The sequence below is a fragment of the Sardina pilchardus genome, chromosome 3, assembly GCF_963854185.1.
Source record: "Sardina pilchardus chromosome 3, fSarPil1.1, whole genome shotgun sequence".
NCBI classification, from domain to species: Eukaryota; Metazoa; Chordata; class Actinopteri; order Clupeiformes; family Clupeidae; genus Sardina; species Sardina pilchardus.
Window position 1 is genome coordinate 6,151,206 of NC_084996.1, and position 17,975 is coordinate 6,169,180.

Sequence of the window (17,975 nt, forward strand, 5' to 3'; positions counted from 1 at the left end):
ATTAACAAAATAGGTTTATTAACGAACTATATACAAAAGTCAGTAAATGGAAATCAAAGCAAAACTGTGGTGTAAAAAAAATTGTTAATTTCATAATTATTATTCTTTTCAACCACCCTTCCCCACACATACACACACTTGAATTGTTCCCACCAAATAATTTAACTTGCATAATGCCCCTGATTGACAGTTATAGAAATCTTGGTTGCTCAAACTTTTCTAGGTTACTGTACATGTGCTTTTTGTGTTCAGGTTTTCAAATATACCTGCTGCATGCGTTTCATTCAACGCTGTGTCTCCAATGTGAGGATGTACTCTAGTCTCCAGTGATGTTTGTGTGGCGGTTGCAGCTGGGTGTTCAATAGTCTCTGGTGTGCGTCTAGGTTCTGCGGTCTGTCCCGTTTTTGTGTACATTTCTATCTCTTTGATGGGATTTTTATGTCCTCTGGTGTGCATCTGTGAGTGCACAGGTCACTGGTGTGAATATGCGTTCAGTAGTCTCAAGTCAAGTGTCAGCAAGGGTTGTGTGTTAACGCTGTCCAACTGATTTTATCGGAGAAGAGATGAACGGGAACCTTTTTTTTATGGGGAGGAGAGTGGGGTGAGGAGGGCTTAGGGGCAGCGCAGAAAGCGGGAGACACAGGGAAAGACTGAGAGAGGGAAAAAAAATATCAAGAACAACAAAAAAGGAAACCGAAGTTCACTAAAAAGTATTTATCCTCCACCCGACTTCAAACGAAGGATGGAATAACAAAAGGAAGTCTGGCAATATAAATGCTACGCTGTTTGTCTATCTCCATCGCTCCCACATTCTTCAGCATCTCCAGCTCCAGCATTAGTGGGCCGCAGGGGCTGAACTTAAGTAGTTTACTCAGCTGGGCCGTGGCAAAGCGGCAGGCGGGAGGGACCAGACGGAGATGTTGGGCTGTTTTTACATTGTTCTAGAGGCGCTCTTCCGTTAAGATCCTGGCAGCGTGTGCGCAATCGGGCAGAGATGAAGGAAGAAGATAGAGCTGCTCAGATTTCGGGCCACTCTTGAAGTGCGATCTGCGTGAACTCCAGGCGACCTGGGCGTAAGGAGGGAGTTGAAGTGTGCGCTGGTCAACTAAACAGTTGGAGGATTTCATTGACCACAGCTTGGTTTTATAACATTTTCACACTGTAAAAACGTCAGCTTATTAATCATTTAAGCACGTTATACGGCCTAATTTTACGCCTACTGTGCAATTTCTCTGTTGGGCTTGTGTACTGAACTGCACAAGATAGTGTGCACTGAACAACACTGTCCAGAGTGCTATAATCAGTGCCTGTGATCTTCTAATGCAGTTTGGCTAGAATGCCCCTAGACATATTCTCTGGAATTGTATGACTCAGATATTGCAATCCAATTATCGGAAATAGAGGTTCATCTTGTGCTTAGTTGGATAACTACTCCACATCACCATGTGTGTATGGTGATGTGGAGTTTATGGGTAGTTTATCCCAATTGTTTCACATTGAATTTCCCCTTGGGGATCAATAAAGTATCTATCTATCTATCTATCTATCATTGTCACAAGGACTATCACTCCTTTCTGATTTGTTAAAACACACTTAACTAGCATCAATACGAAGCATAAGGTCCTGTCTTTCATTTGATATTTGTTTCATTTATACACAATAATGAAATGATATTACATGTCATATCAAAACTGGGCTAGCATGCAGTAGTCAGAAAGTGTGTTGTGGATTAATTTCCCGACTTCCACTGTTGTGCCCTTGAGCAAGGCACTTAACACCAAGTTGCTCCCGAGACAATGGCCCTTGTAATATAATACATATGCAAGTCGCTCTGGATAAAAATCGTAAAAAAAAAAAAAAGGAAAATGTAAATATAAATGAAGAGACTATAGTAAGAAAGTGATAGTCATGCCAATTATTTTGACATGCAATTCAGGACAGATGGCCATTGCGTGCTTCTGAGATGGACTCATCTCAAAGTAATAGGTGTGTAATTGGGTCCATTTTTTTCCGCGGTATGGGAACCTCTGGCTTAAGCTAACCTATCTTACCATTGTAAACCCTCCATGTATTCTCTACAATCCATTTTAAGTCTCCTGTAAATTCAATTTCAAAAGATATTTCCCATCTACATACATCTCTGAGGGGGTTTAGTCCAGACTTTTGTCTCGTTCTGAACACTGTCTACAGAGAACAATAGACCAGGTGCATGCTTAGAGATGGGTGTGTTTAAGACGTGACCAAGACTGTAGCCATGGAGCTAACATTGGGGGGACAACAATATGTCTAATAACACTGTTTTTTTTTTTCATTTTTGTGTGCCATTCTAATGGCATTGTGGGTTGAACAAATTAAAACCATAACCTATTTGCCTGTGATCATGTAAACTAATGCATTCAGAGCAGCCTAAAGAGAAATGGGGAAGAGGATATTATGATGATGCCATTTGGCTAGGTATAGAAGGTGGCATTAAAGGAGCAAAAACTAACTTTATGTAGTTCAAAAGTGTCATAGTTTAGTCTACAGTGCAGTTGTTTTGGTTTGAATATTGTTTACGTGATCACATCAGAAGATAATGTATAACCCCCATGACATACAGTAAGACAATACAATACTTTGTATCAGCCAGTAGTTAAGTACCATCCTAGTTCAACTTAAAACGAGTACTGGAGCTACAGGAGGCGAATACCAGAGGTTAGGCAGTGCGTCATTTCCCAGAAATGATGACCAATCCTCCCACCTTTCCTTTTTCAATCGGTATTTAATAATTCCATGGTATTCTACATCTTTCACATACAGTAAGCCATGCCTCAGAGGATTATTGTGCCAGACAAGTCACAATTACAGAGAATTTTTCCCGGTAATTCTCTGTAATCAGGTTTCTTCACTCAACTGAGATCAGATCATCTCACCTCCTCTCTTTCTCTGTCAGTCATTTCAACATTTATCATACCATGATACACCACAGTGTGTAACAAGTGAATATTTTGGACAGTGAGTGATTTATTGACCAATACTACTTCGGTCCTAGTTAAACTTTGAACAATAAACATGTTTTAATTTAAATGGATTTTAAAATATGCTCATGTTGCTTGGATAGTAAAGATAAACATGCATACACAAACTCTCTCTCTCTCTCACACACACACAGTGAGGGCTTATTAAAAATAATGTGTTTTAATCATATATATCACATTCATTTAAATGTTTCATGGGGTCACAAACCAAAATTGGCTTTAGATTGATGAATTTATGACACGATGTGCCAATGTTGCTACTCTCTTCAGAAATTCATTGGTTGTGTGTATCATAAATGCAGATTGCACCGTGTGAAAAAGCAAACAAATTCTAACAGATGCTTAGACACTCTAATAAAAGAGCCCCTGAATCACATGGGGCTCTCACAGGACATGAAGTGGGAGTTCTTCTTAAGTGTAGTTAAACCATCATTTCCCAACTTTGGGGTTGCCTGAAATGTATATGAGGTTGCCTGAGATACTACAATATGTATCTTAAAATTGACCAGTGCATTATTCATTCAATTAAAACATATATATTAAAAACCTCATGAAACCTTCATTAAAATCTAGCTACATAAAATTAAACAGCCCACATGAGATCTTTGATTGATGTACTCATCCTTGAAAATAAAAGAACCGCTCTCGACTGGATGTTACAGCAGAGATGAGATGTGTGCTCTCCCAACATGCTGTGAATGAATGGGGTCACCAACGCTTGGTGACATCAACAGAGGGTCACCTGCCAAAAAAGGTTAGGAACCCCTGCAGGGTAAAACCCATCTATGGGTGCCTCTCATGCAGCGTTTATACGCCCTCCCTCGCTCCTCACTGATCTACATACAGAAAGATAGAAGAAAGGATATACTATCCCATTATTGCCGCCCCATCATTCTCTATGTAGATCAGTGAGGATCGAGGCCCGAGGAGCGACGTATAAACGCTGCATGAGGCAACTCCTGTCTCTCACATGCTCAACAACGCATAAGCACACACTCACAGACTACACTGAGAATGGACAACACATGTCCACCAGCCATGTCCCTCCATTTCTCCTCTCAAAATGATTCACTTTTCTACTTTTGTAAACAAAAACTAAAAGTATTTTTAAAAAGTCTTGCCGATTTCCTTAATAACAACTCGCCAGCGTTTCTCTACATCTACCTCACTCACTCTCACTTCTTTCTTTGCTATTTTTCCCCCCACTGAGAGCATCTTCCATGCTTCTGTTTGAGAATTCATACTCCATCAGGAACACACAGTGTCTTCTCTTGAGTAATGGCAAGGCAGAGTGTTTGCTCTTTGAGGGAGATTTTCTTTATTAGATGACTTTAATCACATCAGTGTGGCCATGACTCTCTCTCCCTGTTTGTTTGGCTTTGGAGAGGTCTTCATCCTGACCAGATGCAGATGGAAAACAGCAGCTGTGTTGAGGAGGGAGCCCAAAGAACTGAAACACTTCCCCACACACATGTCCATGCTCTGCTGAGTTACATTATTGGGCTTCATTTTCTACTGATTTCTGTGGTCTGTCAGAACCTTGCCAGGATGGCTCGTCCTTCACATCTGTCAGCGACACATCTGAACACGCGCAAGCAAGCAAGCACACACACACACACACACACACACAGGACTGTCGCAACATTGCTGAAGGACACTGCAGAGATATGGATGGATGGTTGTGTGTTCCATACATGTGGGTGCTCTGCTATGTTCTATACATTTGTGGGTTAAACAAGAGCGAGAGACAAACCAGAGCCGCCATAAACAGTCACTCATACATTCAGCCAGACACACAAGCTTTAATTCGGTTTGGTTTGACTTTGTATTGTGCATAACAACACAACGTAGTTACAGCCTTGTATGAAGTGGTGAATTGGTGGCTCGACTCTCCTCCTTGTGAAAAAGATGAGGCAAAAACTCTCACAGTATACAATATTGCGCATAATCTCTGATGTCAATTTAACAAAGTGGATCCCATGACTTGGGAATGTTGTGGAGAGAAATTGCTGTTCAAGAGTCCCGAGGGATCTCATTGTTCTGAAGGAGTTTGCAACCTACAGCATGGTCCTGAACTCATGTGCTGTCTCTTGCCATATATGGTTATGGTTACTTAGATTTACAGAATATGAACATTACAATAGTTCAATAGTACAGTGTTTTGTTAATTAAAATTAATAGGCTGACATTAAGCAAAAAAGTATAAATAAATATCAGCCAAATTCATTCGCCACCATTGGCAAGCAACACTACTTACTGTACGAAGATAAATATTAGAGTCACTAATGCTATTTGAATTTGAATGGCCAATTTCAGTAAATTGTACTAACCTTGAAAGGAGGATTTTTGGGTCAATTAAACCCACCCTAACCACCCTCAAAGTCTGAAACATAAAAACGCTGCCTTGGTCAGCCTAGACAGCCGATTAGGGTCTTCACACACCAAGGCAACAACTAAAAAACGAGCATTCCTCGAGGCTGACATATTCTGATGACCTCATGTTGCCTTATGTCTTCTTTGAACAAACAGCACCACACACACACACACACACACACACACACACACACACACATGCGTCAGCTGCCAATATACACATATGTTCTGTGCCTATGAGAAAGGAAAGAACTTTCATACCAGGCACCCAGTGAACTGCATTATGAAAGGTTGCCATTTTCATAGAATCAAAGTGAAAGTCAAAGCCAATGTTTTGGCTCAATCACATGCATACAAACCATATCTATAATAACACAGCAAATTATTGCGATCATTTTTGGCATGATAAACATCAACACAGCGGCATTTACTATCATCATATTTATCTAGCAATATTACCGGTATGCACATTTTATTTTGGTGCATGTTTACTCTACATTACCTCTGAGGTCCACAAGATGGTGCAAAACTTTGATCTTATATTGTGTCTCAGTGGAAACCAAGTCAAGAACAAAATTTAACGCACCAAAATGGCAGCAAAAAAATTATGGAAGAAATAATTAGCAACGCATTGCAAAATCAAATTGAAAAGCTTGCTGTATCTTTAAATGCAAAAAAATATTCAATATTGTATCATGGGTCCAATATGGTGGTATTGCATTGTCTTTGTGCAGAGTTCTCCCCCATTTCCAGACAACATTTCACAACCTTAAAGTATACTTATTGTGTACACACGCCAAAGCTTGGGGCTAGTAGTGTCGCCCCCACTGTTACCTCCATTCTATATCTATGATTAACACATTGTTTCATAGGAGGAGGTAAGGAAACAATTAACATAACACTAAAATAAGATGAAACGTAATATACAGTGTACTGTCTATGACCCGTGTATGACAAAGTTTCATGCCTTTTCCGAACATTTCAATGAACCTACTGAATCCTCTGTGATCTCTCCATGCCTGGAACATGGGATTTTGCTATTCCATGGCTCACCTCCCTCCTGAAACTGAAACGATGAGCCTCTTTTCATCCACACTGAATGAGAACAGTAAGAGACCTCTCCTCAGTGGCTCAAGTATCAAGTAAACAAACCTCATCTGCCCGGCGGTTGAAATCAATCGGGCTGACCAGCAGCCAAGGCCTGGGACAATCTGGAGAAAGACCACGGCGTGCGTCCACAGTGCACCGAGACATTCTTACATCTGATATAACTACTAAATATTATGTGAAAAGAGTGCGACATCCAGATTGACATTGGGAATGCTCCAGACAGTAATAGTAGCTTTGCAATGCACCTGCAGTGGCCTAGTGTGTCTGTACTGCAGAACTGTACTATAGCTCAGGACACCAACATTTTACAATGGCTTGGGGTGGGAGTTAAGTCCCTTGGGAGGCACGATCTGTCCCTGTTAACAAGACATAGCTATATAGGCTCATTCCAAAGCAAGCTTAATAAACAGAAAACTATTCCAGCACAGCAACAAAGTCTTCTATTGCTCTATTCACCAGTAATGAAACACACCTAATGACCGCTGCTCTTCAAATGAAGTAACCTTTCCACATAAAACTCTTAGATGCACGCCTCCAAACTAAGAGCTAATTTCCAGGCAGTCTTTCACCACACCTATATCCCTCCTGCTTAGCATGTGTGTGTGTGTGTGTGAAGCGAGATGTGTTTTCCGTGGAGGAGCTGTAAGCGATTGAAGTGGTTGCGCTGCAGGCCCACCCTTTTGTTTTATGCACAGCTAGGTATGAGAGCAGACGGTGCGTTTGGAGGCCCAGCAAATTTATCGCTGTTTTTCCAAAAGAGCCGTTTTTAAAATTACGGCTGTGGAGATTTGATCTGTGTCGGTGCTGTTTTTGGAGACGGCCAAACACTGATGTCTGGAAATGAGAAAACGGAAAGTGGAGGGGGGGACGGGGACTGTAGAGGGAGGGTGGGTGACTGTATTTGAAGGTTATAGACTGGTTAAAACGTTCCCCAACCACGTCTCCTCCTTCAGACTTCTCCATTCATCTTGCCATCACCAGACGCCCAAGAGCACCCCTTTCACTGCTCTCTGCCTTTCATGTTTGCACAGGCTTAGATGGTCATATTGTGTGTGTGTGTGTGTGTGTGTGTGTGTTCTGTTACACCACTCATCCTATACATCTCTCTGCAGGCAAATCTGTTCCCAACCGCTCTGCTCTACTTCTCCTCCTCTGGTTCACAATCAGGTGGGAAAAGCCTCCGTACCCAACACTGTTTTCCCCTCTCTTGCGGCTCTCCTTTGACAAACACAGAGAGGGATCACATTCTCCCCCTGTGCATTTCACACGCTGTTTCACGGTTTATTCTGCATGCATACTAGTGCTTTCTTCACAATTCTATACACATCTGTTGATTGATGTATGTTTGGGCCTTTTCTCGGTAGGTAGTTCCCTGCATCCACGCCATTTGAGTTCCACGGTCTCAGTTGCAGAGGCAAATGTGGCTGCAAAAAGGTACCAGCACACACAGGAATGAGAAATATTTTGTCTAAAAAAAAAGAACACACACCTTTCCTGACACACCACCACCACTGTACACAATTATCTCAAAAGTGGTGGTGGAGAGGAGGATGTTACAGAAACTGATACAAATTATGGACAATACATCACATCCCCTACACAGAACACTGCAAGAAAGCATCTTCAGTGGGAGATTTCGCCAACTCAATTGTAGTAAGGACAGATACAGAAGGACTTTCCTACCCACTGCAATGGCCCTTTATAATGACTCCCCCATGAGGGTCTTCTGTTTCCTCTAGGCCATTCTTTTATCAGACTTGGAGGGTCATTATGCCTTTGACAACTATTTCTGGCTATGTCTTGTGGGAAACCATGCCTGTAGTGTCTTATATGTGTATGTGATTGGTGACTGTTTATGTGTGTGTAAGGCTGCTGAAACAACAGAATTTCCCTTTGGGATGATTAAAGTATATCTATCTATCTATCTATCTATCTAAAAAGTGATAGACAAACTCATGTGCAGGGCGCTCTCCTTAATTTAACCATTAGACTGTTGAACTGGAAACGATTTCAGCACTAGTTATCCACGGTCTACAAACACACTCACACTCTTCATCACACACACACACACACACACACTTCGCTTGGACACAGGCTTTCCAAGGCTTAATCCCCATCTGAAGGGCCAGCAAAAAGAAAAAAGAAGAAGAAGAAAAAAAAAGTAAAGTGGCCCTGGAGCCCCAGTTTTAACACGAGAGCTGTTCCCCTCCACACCTCCCCTGTCCACAGCCTGCCAGGCTGGGTTCCCTCGGCCCCCTTCCCCCGCTGAGCTCCACAGTGCCAGCAGTCATTCGGCATCATCCTCTTCATCAGCAGCACATGACTACTAAAGCCCCGCTCGCTCAGACTCGCACACCCGTCACACACCCGCAAACACACACTCTGGGCCCTGTTTTCATATCGGCCCGTTTGATGAGCCTAAAAATAGCACCTCTTTTGTCGACCTGGGAACCGGCAGGGGGGCGACCCGCACTCGTTTTGGGGTCAGCGGAGACCCCCCACTCCTCTCCAACGTCACAGCAGACAAAGCAGTGCCGTATTTTTAGCCTGTGCTAATTGTGATGGGTGTGTTACATAAGAGGATTTCGGCGCCTCGCGACGCCATTTTGTGAGCGTGTGTGTACGAGAGTGTGAACGTGTGTGTCGTTGCTCCAGAAATAGCAGGTCTGCTCTCCTAATTGCTCTTCCTGGCCTCTTCAGCTGCGAGCCGAGGTCACACACCTCATCACACACCTCACTTGTTCCGGAAGGGTCTTTTCCGCTCCCCGCGGCTCCGGAGGCGTCGACCAATCGGCAGAGGCCGGCGGCAGACAGCCGGAGGCCTCAGAAGATCTCGTCTCGCCCCACACGCCAGCGCTCCGACCCCCCTGCGGGGACGCGCCCCAGGCCAGTGGGCACGGCGGACCAGCGCATACCCAAGTGGCTCAAGCTGCCAGGTACACTCACACTCACGGTGATCTACAGAGTCAAGGGTCGGAGGTCGGGGTTCAAGGGGTCAGAGCCTGGATATGCTGCACTAATCAGATGTGGATCACACGGCGGTCGCAAGGGCGCTGCCTCCTCTGATGTGACTGACAGTCTCTCAGATGAAATCAAGTCGTGAGCGTCCGTAAGGGTAGTTGTCAGGTCAGGCTTTCCGAATCAGCTTCACCGTGCCTCAGCAAGTTTTTTGATACTACATTATTCCCTGCAGTTCTCTTCATGACCGCTCAGAATTCTCCCCCCATCACTAGACCACGACCATCACAGACACCTGCCCTGTCCACCTAACATTTCAGCCAGAGAGCTGAAAATGAAATAAAAAAGATCTGGACTGATCAGATCAGATCAGTCAAACATAGACACACATTCAGTTGGCCTATAGGGTATTGATAAGAAGGAACCATTCTTCCGTCATAGTTGGACTCCAGATGACTTTCCCACATTGCTTGACAACTCCTTGTACAGAGGTGATGTAGAGACTTTGTTAATGTGACTGAATGAGTTGTTGGACATGAGCGCCCGTGGCTCTGATAATCACACAGACAGCTGTAGAGGGTCGGCACTGCCTTGATGTGTGGGTTTTTTTTTTTTAGGTTTTTGTCTTGATCCAAGTTGAAGTTGTTTAATGTGATCCTTCTCCCTCTCTCCTTTCAAACACATCCAGTTCGACCACAGCCAAACGAGAACTCATGATATGAGATAAGGGCGGGCGGCTGACAAAGCACGGACCGTCTGAGATCTAAGCACAACCCAGTCCCAATCTTCCCTCATATATAGGCTTGGAGAGAATGAAGAGACAGCTAGAATGAGCCAAAGCAAGGAGGGAGAGAATGAGAGAGAGAGAGAGAGAGAGAGAGAGAGAGAGAGAGAGAGAGAGAGAGACATAAATTCAGCCTCCTTTAGCGCAACATGGACCTGCAACTTGTAGACATCTTGTCACATCTTTCATCAGCAACAGACCAACGTACTCCTCACATTATACAGCTGATTTACGATTTGTCTCCTCGAGAGATGGGATCTTGTTTTTGCAGCAGCACATCCATTCTACCCCTTCAGAACGCCCCAGATATTTTCTTGAGAAAAAAAATGACATGAAATCATCAAATAGAGAAAACCAGAACCATAAACTGCGTGATGGGAGAGTCAAGTTTGTGTCTGATTGTGGTTTTCTCTTTTGCAGGAAAAAAATGAAGATTTGTTCTTGAAAAAAAAGTGGCTTTCTCTGTAGGAGCGGAACACTTTCTTCTTCAGAAATTCAAATGAGCTTTGTTCTTTCTGCCACTCACACGTCTCCCCTTTCAACTGATTGGAAGGATTTGGAGTCTATAAATTAGCCATACAACTAGTCCCAGCGCATTTTTAACTGGTTCCAAAAACAGTCATAATGGGTAACACATTGGTTTTATATTCATCTTAAGTCAGTGGATGACCCACAAGATTACCTACTTCTTAATGTGTCGTTCATTCTAATGTAGCAAGTAAATACTCAACAGAGAGAACTTCCAAACAACTTCATCAACAAGAGGCTGGAAATGAAGTCTCTTCACAAGTGAACCTGCTACAATGTGAATTAGCCAAATTACACAAATACTAAAAGGAAATGTCACAGAAGGAAAGCTCTGGAAATCAGCTAGTAATCCTTTTGATATAGGGGTATTGTTTTTGTTTTATTTTATTAATTTTGCATAGTAAGTTAATAATACAGTTTTTATAGTTACAGTTTTCATTTTAGATCTGTCAATAATTCAGTGTAGGAATCTATAGGAACAGTTTTGTTCTGAAAGATGGATCTTTGACAGCTCAGGAGGGCTAGATGTGAATTATTGCTTCAGTGAAATGTTAGTTTCACCAGTTATTTCTCTTAAACTCTCAGAGAAGAAATCATTTAAGAGAAATATGAGAAAGCACTTAGTTGTGAAAATTTGCTATAACTGACAGAAAAAAGCAGTTCAGGCCATAGGCAAGTTAAATGCACTTTATTGTTAACTCTTTTTTTCCTCGACCACAAACACCAAGGTTGTCTTGAGAGTGAACAAAGGATTGAAATGTCTAAATATTTCCAAGCATGATTTGTAACCCCTTTGAGATGTCTTTCTGGGGTGAAATTTAGGCTACTACACTAGGTGTAATCCCAAATCTCACTTAAAATGGCATTGGAGACGAAGGAGATAAAGTTTCCTTTTCTTATTCTGGGAATTTCCTCAAGTCATTTAGCTTTTTAAGGTTCTGCATTCACTTGGGTTCAGCATATTAGAAATAAGCATAAATATAAACAAGTATCTGCCATACAACAAAGTCAATAATTACAGCCAACGACGGAGAACCAGTTTCATTTTGACCACTGTAGTGAATAACAAAAAGCACATGTAGCCTACATGCCATGCTATGCCATGGGTTGTATAACCCAGACATGTGCATTTTGTCTTTGATCATAACCAGACAACAAAGTGTCATACATAATTCCCACAGTCCTTTGAGAGACAGAAGGATGCGTAGATCAAGGCCTATTGAGGCTTTGGTCAATACAAACATAAGCGACAGGTGTCAAAATCAGTTACTGAGGAACTTGCACACACTTCACTACAATTTCTATGATTAGTACCTTTTCTGTTCCGATGTTTCACACCAGCACACACTCACATACACACTCATTCTCTCTCTCACACACTCATACACACACACACACCCAATGGCAGCTGCCGCCATCAGTGACTTATGAGCACGTCTGTCCAAAACAAGCTGGCGGATTGGAGCCGGATCAGTCTGCATCTTGAAGGGGAACACTCTGTGCAGCGAGATTGCTCCAGACCGTCTGGGCTGCCTGTCGACACCCCCCTTCTTTAATGTCGGATCAAGAGGAGCTCAAAGCCATTACTCTCCCCACTCCGTGCCTAACCGCTTTCACATGTCTCATATCCACCCCTTCACATGTCACTTGTTCCACTGAGAGACACAGGGAGCAGTGGCCTCGTCTAAGATTGCCTCCACCACGGCCTGGTGACAATGTCTTTGCATACTATGACAACCAATAAAGTGGACTGAAATGGAATCAGTCCGGGCCTGCTCTGAAATCCAACACGAGCAATAATTAAAGAGGATGTTTGCTTTCATTATTAGGGAAATTCTTTAAACCACATTTTTTTTTTAAAGGAAAAATAAATAAATAATAAAAAGAAAGCCAGTTTGTTAGGTCTGTTTCATGTTATCATTTATTTGTTTAAATAAGCTTATAATTTTCGACTTTCAACTGAAGAGTACTCTTCTCTCCACAACAACACCATTACCAAACCCATGACATGTTGAATATACATACCGTTGTGTATAATGCTCGTATAATGCACAGTTAAAAAACAGTGCCTTCATCATGACTGATGATTTTGAATTACATCTGTTGCAACCCTTCTTTTATGTGTGGGTTGGACTATTTCTTTGCAACAAAGTAGCTATGGATACTGTCTGCATCATACTTTGAAGTTTGAAGGAAAGGTTCTGAGTGGGGACATATGATCAGAGGGCAAAAGAAATATGCTTAATAGTTCTCATAATTACTTCTAAGTTTATGTTGTATAAATTTCATCTATGTGATGATGAATAACTTTAACTGACAGAAAGCTTATAAAAATCACTCTTTCCACAAAGTTTTGCATTCCCCAAATTTGGTGTGTGTATGTGTTTTCCATATCCTACTGTGGCTGGCTGTTAAATTCTCATGAGGTTTGACAATTAATTGGAATACAAATGTCTATGACTCAAAAACCAGATGCCTTTTACCTATTTTTAACAGCCTGCTCTAACTAACATAAATATGTTTGGCAGTCGTCCACTCAGCGTTAGAGGTCTGTGGATTTGCATTCAGACAAGAGGGCCGACAGTAACAGAACATCTCCACCTAGTGGCCCTTCAGTGAAAATGTGCCAGCCAGGCTAAAAGTCAAGGAGCTGTGAGAGAGAGAATTTTTTAAACATTAGTCAGATGAATTTATATGAAATACCACTTAAAACACAATTGTCCTAAATAATAATAAAAAACCCCAAAGCACCATGGTTTGTTTTTGAATAACTTGAACTGATATAAGCACCTACACATATTTTCATCCATTTCATCTGTCTACATGTATTGCCTTGCCTAATTGCCAAAGTTAGACCTGATATGCACTGCTTTTCTGTTTGTTTTAGTCATTTTTGTACTAATTGTACTTGTTTGGAATTGAATGACATGATATGTTGTCTACCCAACCACCACTAATGTCTAGATGCAAAAATGGCAGGTCATGACAGAAGGTTTCACAATCAGCGTTTCCGTAGGCTCAAGATTAAACCTTACTGAAATGTCATTATGATTTTATTATTATAATTTAATATACATGTGTTGAAGGATTGAAAAAAAAGTTTAAATTCTGCACGTGCATACTTCCAATACAGGAAGTGTGTTGGAGTAGACATCTGGAACTATATTTTATTTTATTTTTTTGCCATTATATAAGATTAGATAGATTCAGAATGTGTGCAGGGTTTATTATTGTTCCTTGTCTGTTAGAATACACAAGTTATATCATACATACTGACATTTTTATTGAACATTTATAGTGTTTTGGAGTTTTGGTGTGAGGACGGACAAAACACTTCACGGGAAACGTTAGTGGTTAAGTTTTCCCAAGTATCACTAACCAAAACATTCAAAATTATATCTGAATTTCTTTTTTCATTATTTAATTGTCAGTTTGATGCCTGTCAGTGTTTCCTTTGCAATATAAGTTCAACCAGTTCAGGTATCTGGAAAATGGGTTACTTAGTTTTGCACCTTTTTTCAATGTTTTTGTCTAGGAGCTGCTAATTCTAGTCATTAAAGTGTAACTCTGGAGTACAACCTAAGGCCTATTTTCAGTTATTAACAAATTCAAACTTGATTGAGAGCAAAATTATGTTAATTGGTGTATTTGCATTATTAAATTATTATTTGATCAAATCAGCACTGCGCAGATCTGACTTAACGTAAGGCATGTTTGTATGATTCAGTCGGATCTGTGCAGCGCTGCCAGATCGAACGCGCCCGCTGATTTGACGATACCAGATTAGGAAGCCATGGAATTTTCTTCCTACTGCTAGAGGTTTTGTTATAACCTCTCTGTACAGTTTCAAAGTTTGCAATACTTCGGGTTGGTCTGAAAAACCACCCTCACCACACTACCACAAAAGTGTAATTATATTTTGAGCAATGTTAGTGGTGTAAAATAGCGACGTGGCACCTTGCAGTGTAAGTGTCAGCCCATTCAGTGATAATGCAAATAAACGGTCCTGCTCAAAACACCACCAATTAACGCAATGTTGGTCTTAATCAAAAGTTTGATGCTGTTACTGTAACTACCATGAATAGACCCTAGGTTGTTTTACATTTTTACATTTTTAAGTATATTTTTTGGGGCTCTTCATGCCTTTAATAACAGAGACAGTGTAGGGTTAGGGAAGTGAGGAAGTGAATGGGAGAGAGAGTAGGGGCGGGTTCTGGAAAGGACCACGGGGCGGGAATCGAACCTGGGTCGCCAGCATACGGTGCAGGTGCCCCAGCCAGCTGCGCCACACACAATGATCCAACATACAATGATCAAACATATACCAAACGTATGTTTTCAGGGACATAGATATGTGGGTAACCTCAAGCAATACCCTGATTGGGAAGTTACCCAGAGATAGGCATTTGATATGTTCTTCCCACTTCAGTGTCATTCACAAGTATAGTTTTTTTGTAATTTCAATATATTTACCCCAAGGAGGTTATGTTTTCATCTGGGTTTGTTGTCTGTCTGTTTGTTTGTTTGTTTGCAAGATAACTCAAAAAGTCATGGATGGATTCGATTAAATTTTCAGAGACAGTCTGAAATGACCCAAGGAAGAAACATTACATTTTGGAAGTGATCCATATCACCGTCTGGATCCAGGAGGCGGTTACGCTTTCGCTTGGTCAGAGGTTTGCGCTCTCTGAGTATTTTTTCTAGTTTCAAATGGGATTGTATTTCTAAAACAAACAACAAAACACTTTTTATGTGATAAAAGTTTGCGACACATGGCTGGGGAGGTCGATACTGCCTCAGTATTGCCTTTTATGGTCCATCCAGTCAGACAACGATATTTATTCTTTTAGAGTGTGTTGTGCACAGTAAAAACTCTCGTAAACTCTTCTTTCATATGAATTAACAAATAGAGTGAAGTACTGCTTAGTATTTGAGCACAAAAGACAAACTCACCAGCTGTGGCAGTACCTTCTCAAAGTGCTCCACATCCACTTTCTCACTGTCTTCAGCAGTGGACTGTTTCAAAGCTCTTCGAGAAGCCTCTGTGAGAAAAAGTTAGAGTGAGTCCCACGCACATTCACATGCACAAGTCTCCCAACGACAGCACAGCTACCACTGATAAAAGCTTGCTAATTAGGTTTTCTTTAGTGAGAGCAATGTCATGCATGCTATGAAAATGTAATATTAAGTCGAGTGGTCTGTCCATTCCATATCACAGAACTACTGTGCCTATAATAGTAAGGACAGCAGGTGTGTTTTAATATTATCACCAGTCAAATTAGCCTCATTCTGACAACTTCAGAAGTTAGGTAATTTAATAGTGAACAACATGAACGAAACCTGCACTTAGTCCAGAATTCAATTTAAACTTCAAAATATAGACCTAGTACCGTCAAATCACAAGGGCATGCAAAAAAGGCTTTTCAATCTACTCACCTTCAACAAAAACTTTTAAGATGTCACACATCAGAAGGACAGCATCGCCGCTCACTTTAGGATAAGAAAACATTAGTTTATCCAGGAGCCATCAATCTCTCATACGGTAGGCTAGGTTAAAACGTACCTTACCTTTAGTTTTGCTGTCTTTGAACGATTTAGTCAGAAGCTTGTTTATAGTTTCCTGACCGAAAGAAAAATGTAGTTAGTATGTTAATATACATATTTCGTAACAAGAGGTCATACTTTTGTTAACTAAATGCTAAATATATAATGTATGGACTATGCGTAGCTTCTTTCTTCATGTCAAACACAGTTAGGCTAAATAACGTTAGCTACATGCATGCTTACCTTTTTAAATTCAATTTCAACTGGATCTGCCATGGTGAAAGCAGAAAACGAACTTGCCTAATCCACAATGGTATGGCACAACAGTAGGCTACTGTATGTCTTATCACACGACACCCCTAATAATTAATCTAACGACGTGTTGACTTTCTGCTGTTTCCACAAACGCGCCTTTCTACTGAATGGCTTTTTCGGCTCCTTCATCAAAAACAACAGACTTATCAGGCAAAGTGTAATGGCACCACCTATGGAGTTGGAGTGTAATAACAAGGTGACAAATACATGAGCATCCGATTAAAACTCTATGGTGAAACATACTATCTTTTACGGTCTATGGAAACATATGGAAACAATGCAACTAGCCTACCTGACTCTAGGCTACTCACAAGTCACACATGGTTCAAAGATAAGTTTAGACGTAATTCACAAAGCCCACTCCTCATACACCACTGAATTTTCAGCTTGATGTCAGACAAAGGTTTTAGCCATTTAACATTTTTGAAACACGTGTATGTTAAGAATGCAGTGCAACGTTGTAGGCCTAACAGAAAACAGAGAAGTTTATTTAAAGCTAGATGTCCTGCACATTCTCTCCACAAAAATAAATCATGCTTATCAATTTGTTTCCATCTCCTACTCCATCCCCTGCTGCAACTTTTATGTAAGCAAATTAGTGTGCGCATGTGTGTGCTTGCTTTTGTGTGTGCTTCTCTGTCTGTGAGTTTTCGCCTGTGTGTAAAGGGATGTGTGTGTGTGTGTGTGTGTGTGTGTGTTTGTGTGCGTCTGCTTGCCTGCGTTTGTGTGTGTCTGTGTGTTTTGACATGTTTTTTTTTTTATAAATCCATCTTATCTCCTCTTGTCCTTAGTCCATAACTAGAGTTTTGGAAAGAACAATGTTTAACCCCTAACGGTCGGTCATCCCACCGGTGGGATTTTTGATGACTTTTTTTGTGACTTTTTTGTGACTTTTTCACCTTAAGTCTTCCATATGACAGCCAACATTCCTATACATTCACATTTTTTAAATATGTATTGTGATTCTATGTATGTATTGCTTTGTCATGCTTTTGTGCATAAAATGTTTGCACTGATGTTTTGCATTTTGCACAATGTTTTGTAATAAGATTTGGGCCTAGTGCATGTCTGCACTGATTGCCACTCATGGGTGCACCCCGCCTGTTTTTGACAGGTGCTTGATTACTAGGCTTATTGGTCATGTGATATATAGGCCTCCTATGCCAGTTCCTATTTTGCCTGACGAAGATCTGTTGATTGAAACGTTGCCTTTTAAATAATAAAAAAACTATTTTTTGGAGCTATTGCAGTGTGCAGACCATCACTTCCACAACGTGATTTTTGATGACACCATGGTGTTGGAACTCACAGGCCTTCCATCCTTTGCCAAATTAATTGTATTATTT

The 17,975-nt window shown here is 41.2% G+C and overlaps 2 protein-coding genes across 7 annotated transcripts in view; one reads left to right on the forward strand and one right to left on the reverse strand.

Moving 5' to 3' along the window:
* Positions 1 to 12,659, forward strand: part of LOC134076476 (tether containing UBX domain for GLUT4-like) — a 37,450-nt gene extending 24,791 nt beyond the window's left edge. For 3 of the 4 annotated variants that reach the window (XM_062531555.1, XM_062531552.1, XM_062531553.1), the window contains 4 exons: positions 7,613 to 7,667; positions 7,865 to 7,934; positions 9,201 to 9,436; positions 10,663 to 12,659. In XM_062531555.1, the coding sequence (XP_062387539.1) occupies positions 7,613 to 7,667; positions 7,865 to 7,934; positions 9,201 to 9,436; positions 10,663 to 10,673 (372 nt within the window). In that variant the 3' untranslated portion in view covers positions 10,674 to 12,659. The remainder of the gene's footprint in view (positions 1 to 7,612; positions 7,668 to 7,864; positions 7,935 to 9,200; positions 9,437 to 10,662) is intronic. The other variant, XM_062531554.1, reaches the window with a different exon arrangement.
* cenpx (centromere protein X) lies at positions 51 to 16,725 on the reverse strand. Of its 3 annotated transcripts, none has more exons than XM_062531556.1 (5): positions 16,558 to 16,725; positions 16,339 to 16,390; positions 16,207 to 16,260; positions 15,724 to 15,812; positions 51 to 1,067 (listed from the first exon to the last, which is right to left on the reverse strand). In XM_062531556.1, the coding sequence occupies exons 1-5, from the start codon at positions 16,588 to 16,590 to the stop codon at positions 942 to 944; spliced, it is 354 nt and encodes a 117-aa protein (XP_062387540.1). In that variant the 5' UTR covers positions 16,591 to 16,725; the 3' UTR covers positions 51 to 941. The 3 variants fall into 3 exon arrangements, with proteins under 3 accessions (XP_062387540.1, XP_062387542.1, XP_062387541.1); XM_062531558.1 differs by lacking the exon at positions 51 to 1,067 and adding an exon at positions 12,680 to 13,420 and having other exon boundaries at positions 15,739 to 15,812; XM_062531557.1 differs by lacking the exon at positions 51 to 1,067 and adding an exon at positions 12,680 to 13,420.
* Positions 16,726 to 17,975: the final 1,250 nt, after the last annotated feature.

Bases quoted from the DNA above. Each gene is read 5' to 3' on its own strand.
- cenpx (XM_062531556.1), bottom strand. From the start codon at position 16,590: ATGGCAGATCCAGTTGAAATTGAATTTAAAAAG. The intron at 15,813-16,206 runs GTGAGTAGATTG...TTTTTCTCACAG, and splicing joins CTTAAAAGTTTTTGTTGAAG to AGGCTTCTCGAAGAGCTTTG. The intron at 1,068-15,723 runs GTGAGTTTGTCT...CCTTACGCCCAG, and splicing joins AGAAGGTACTGCCACAGCTG to GTCGCCTGGAGTTCACGCAG.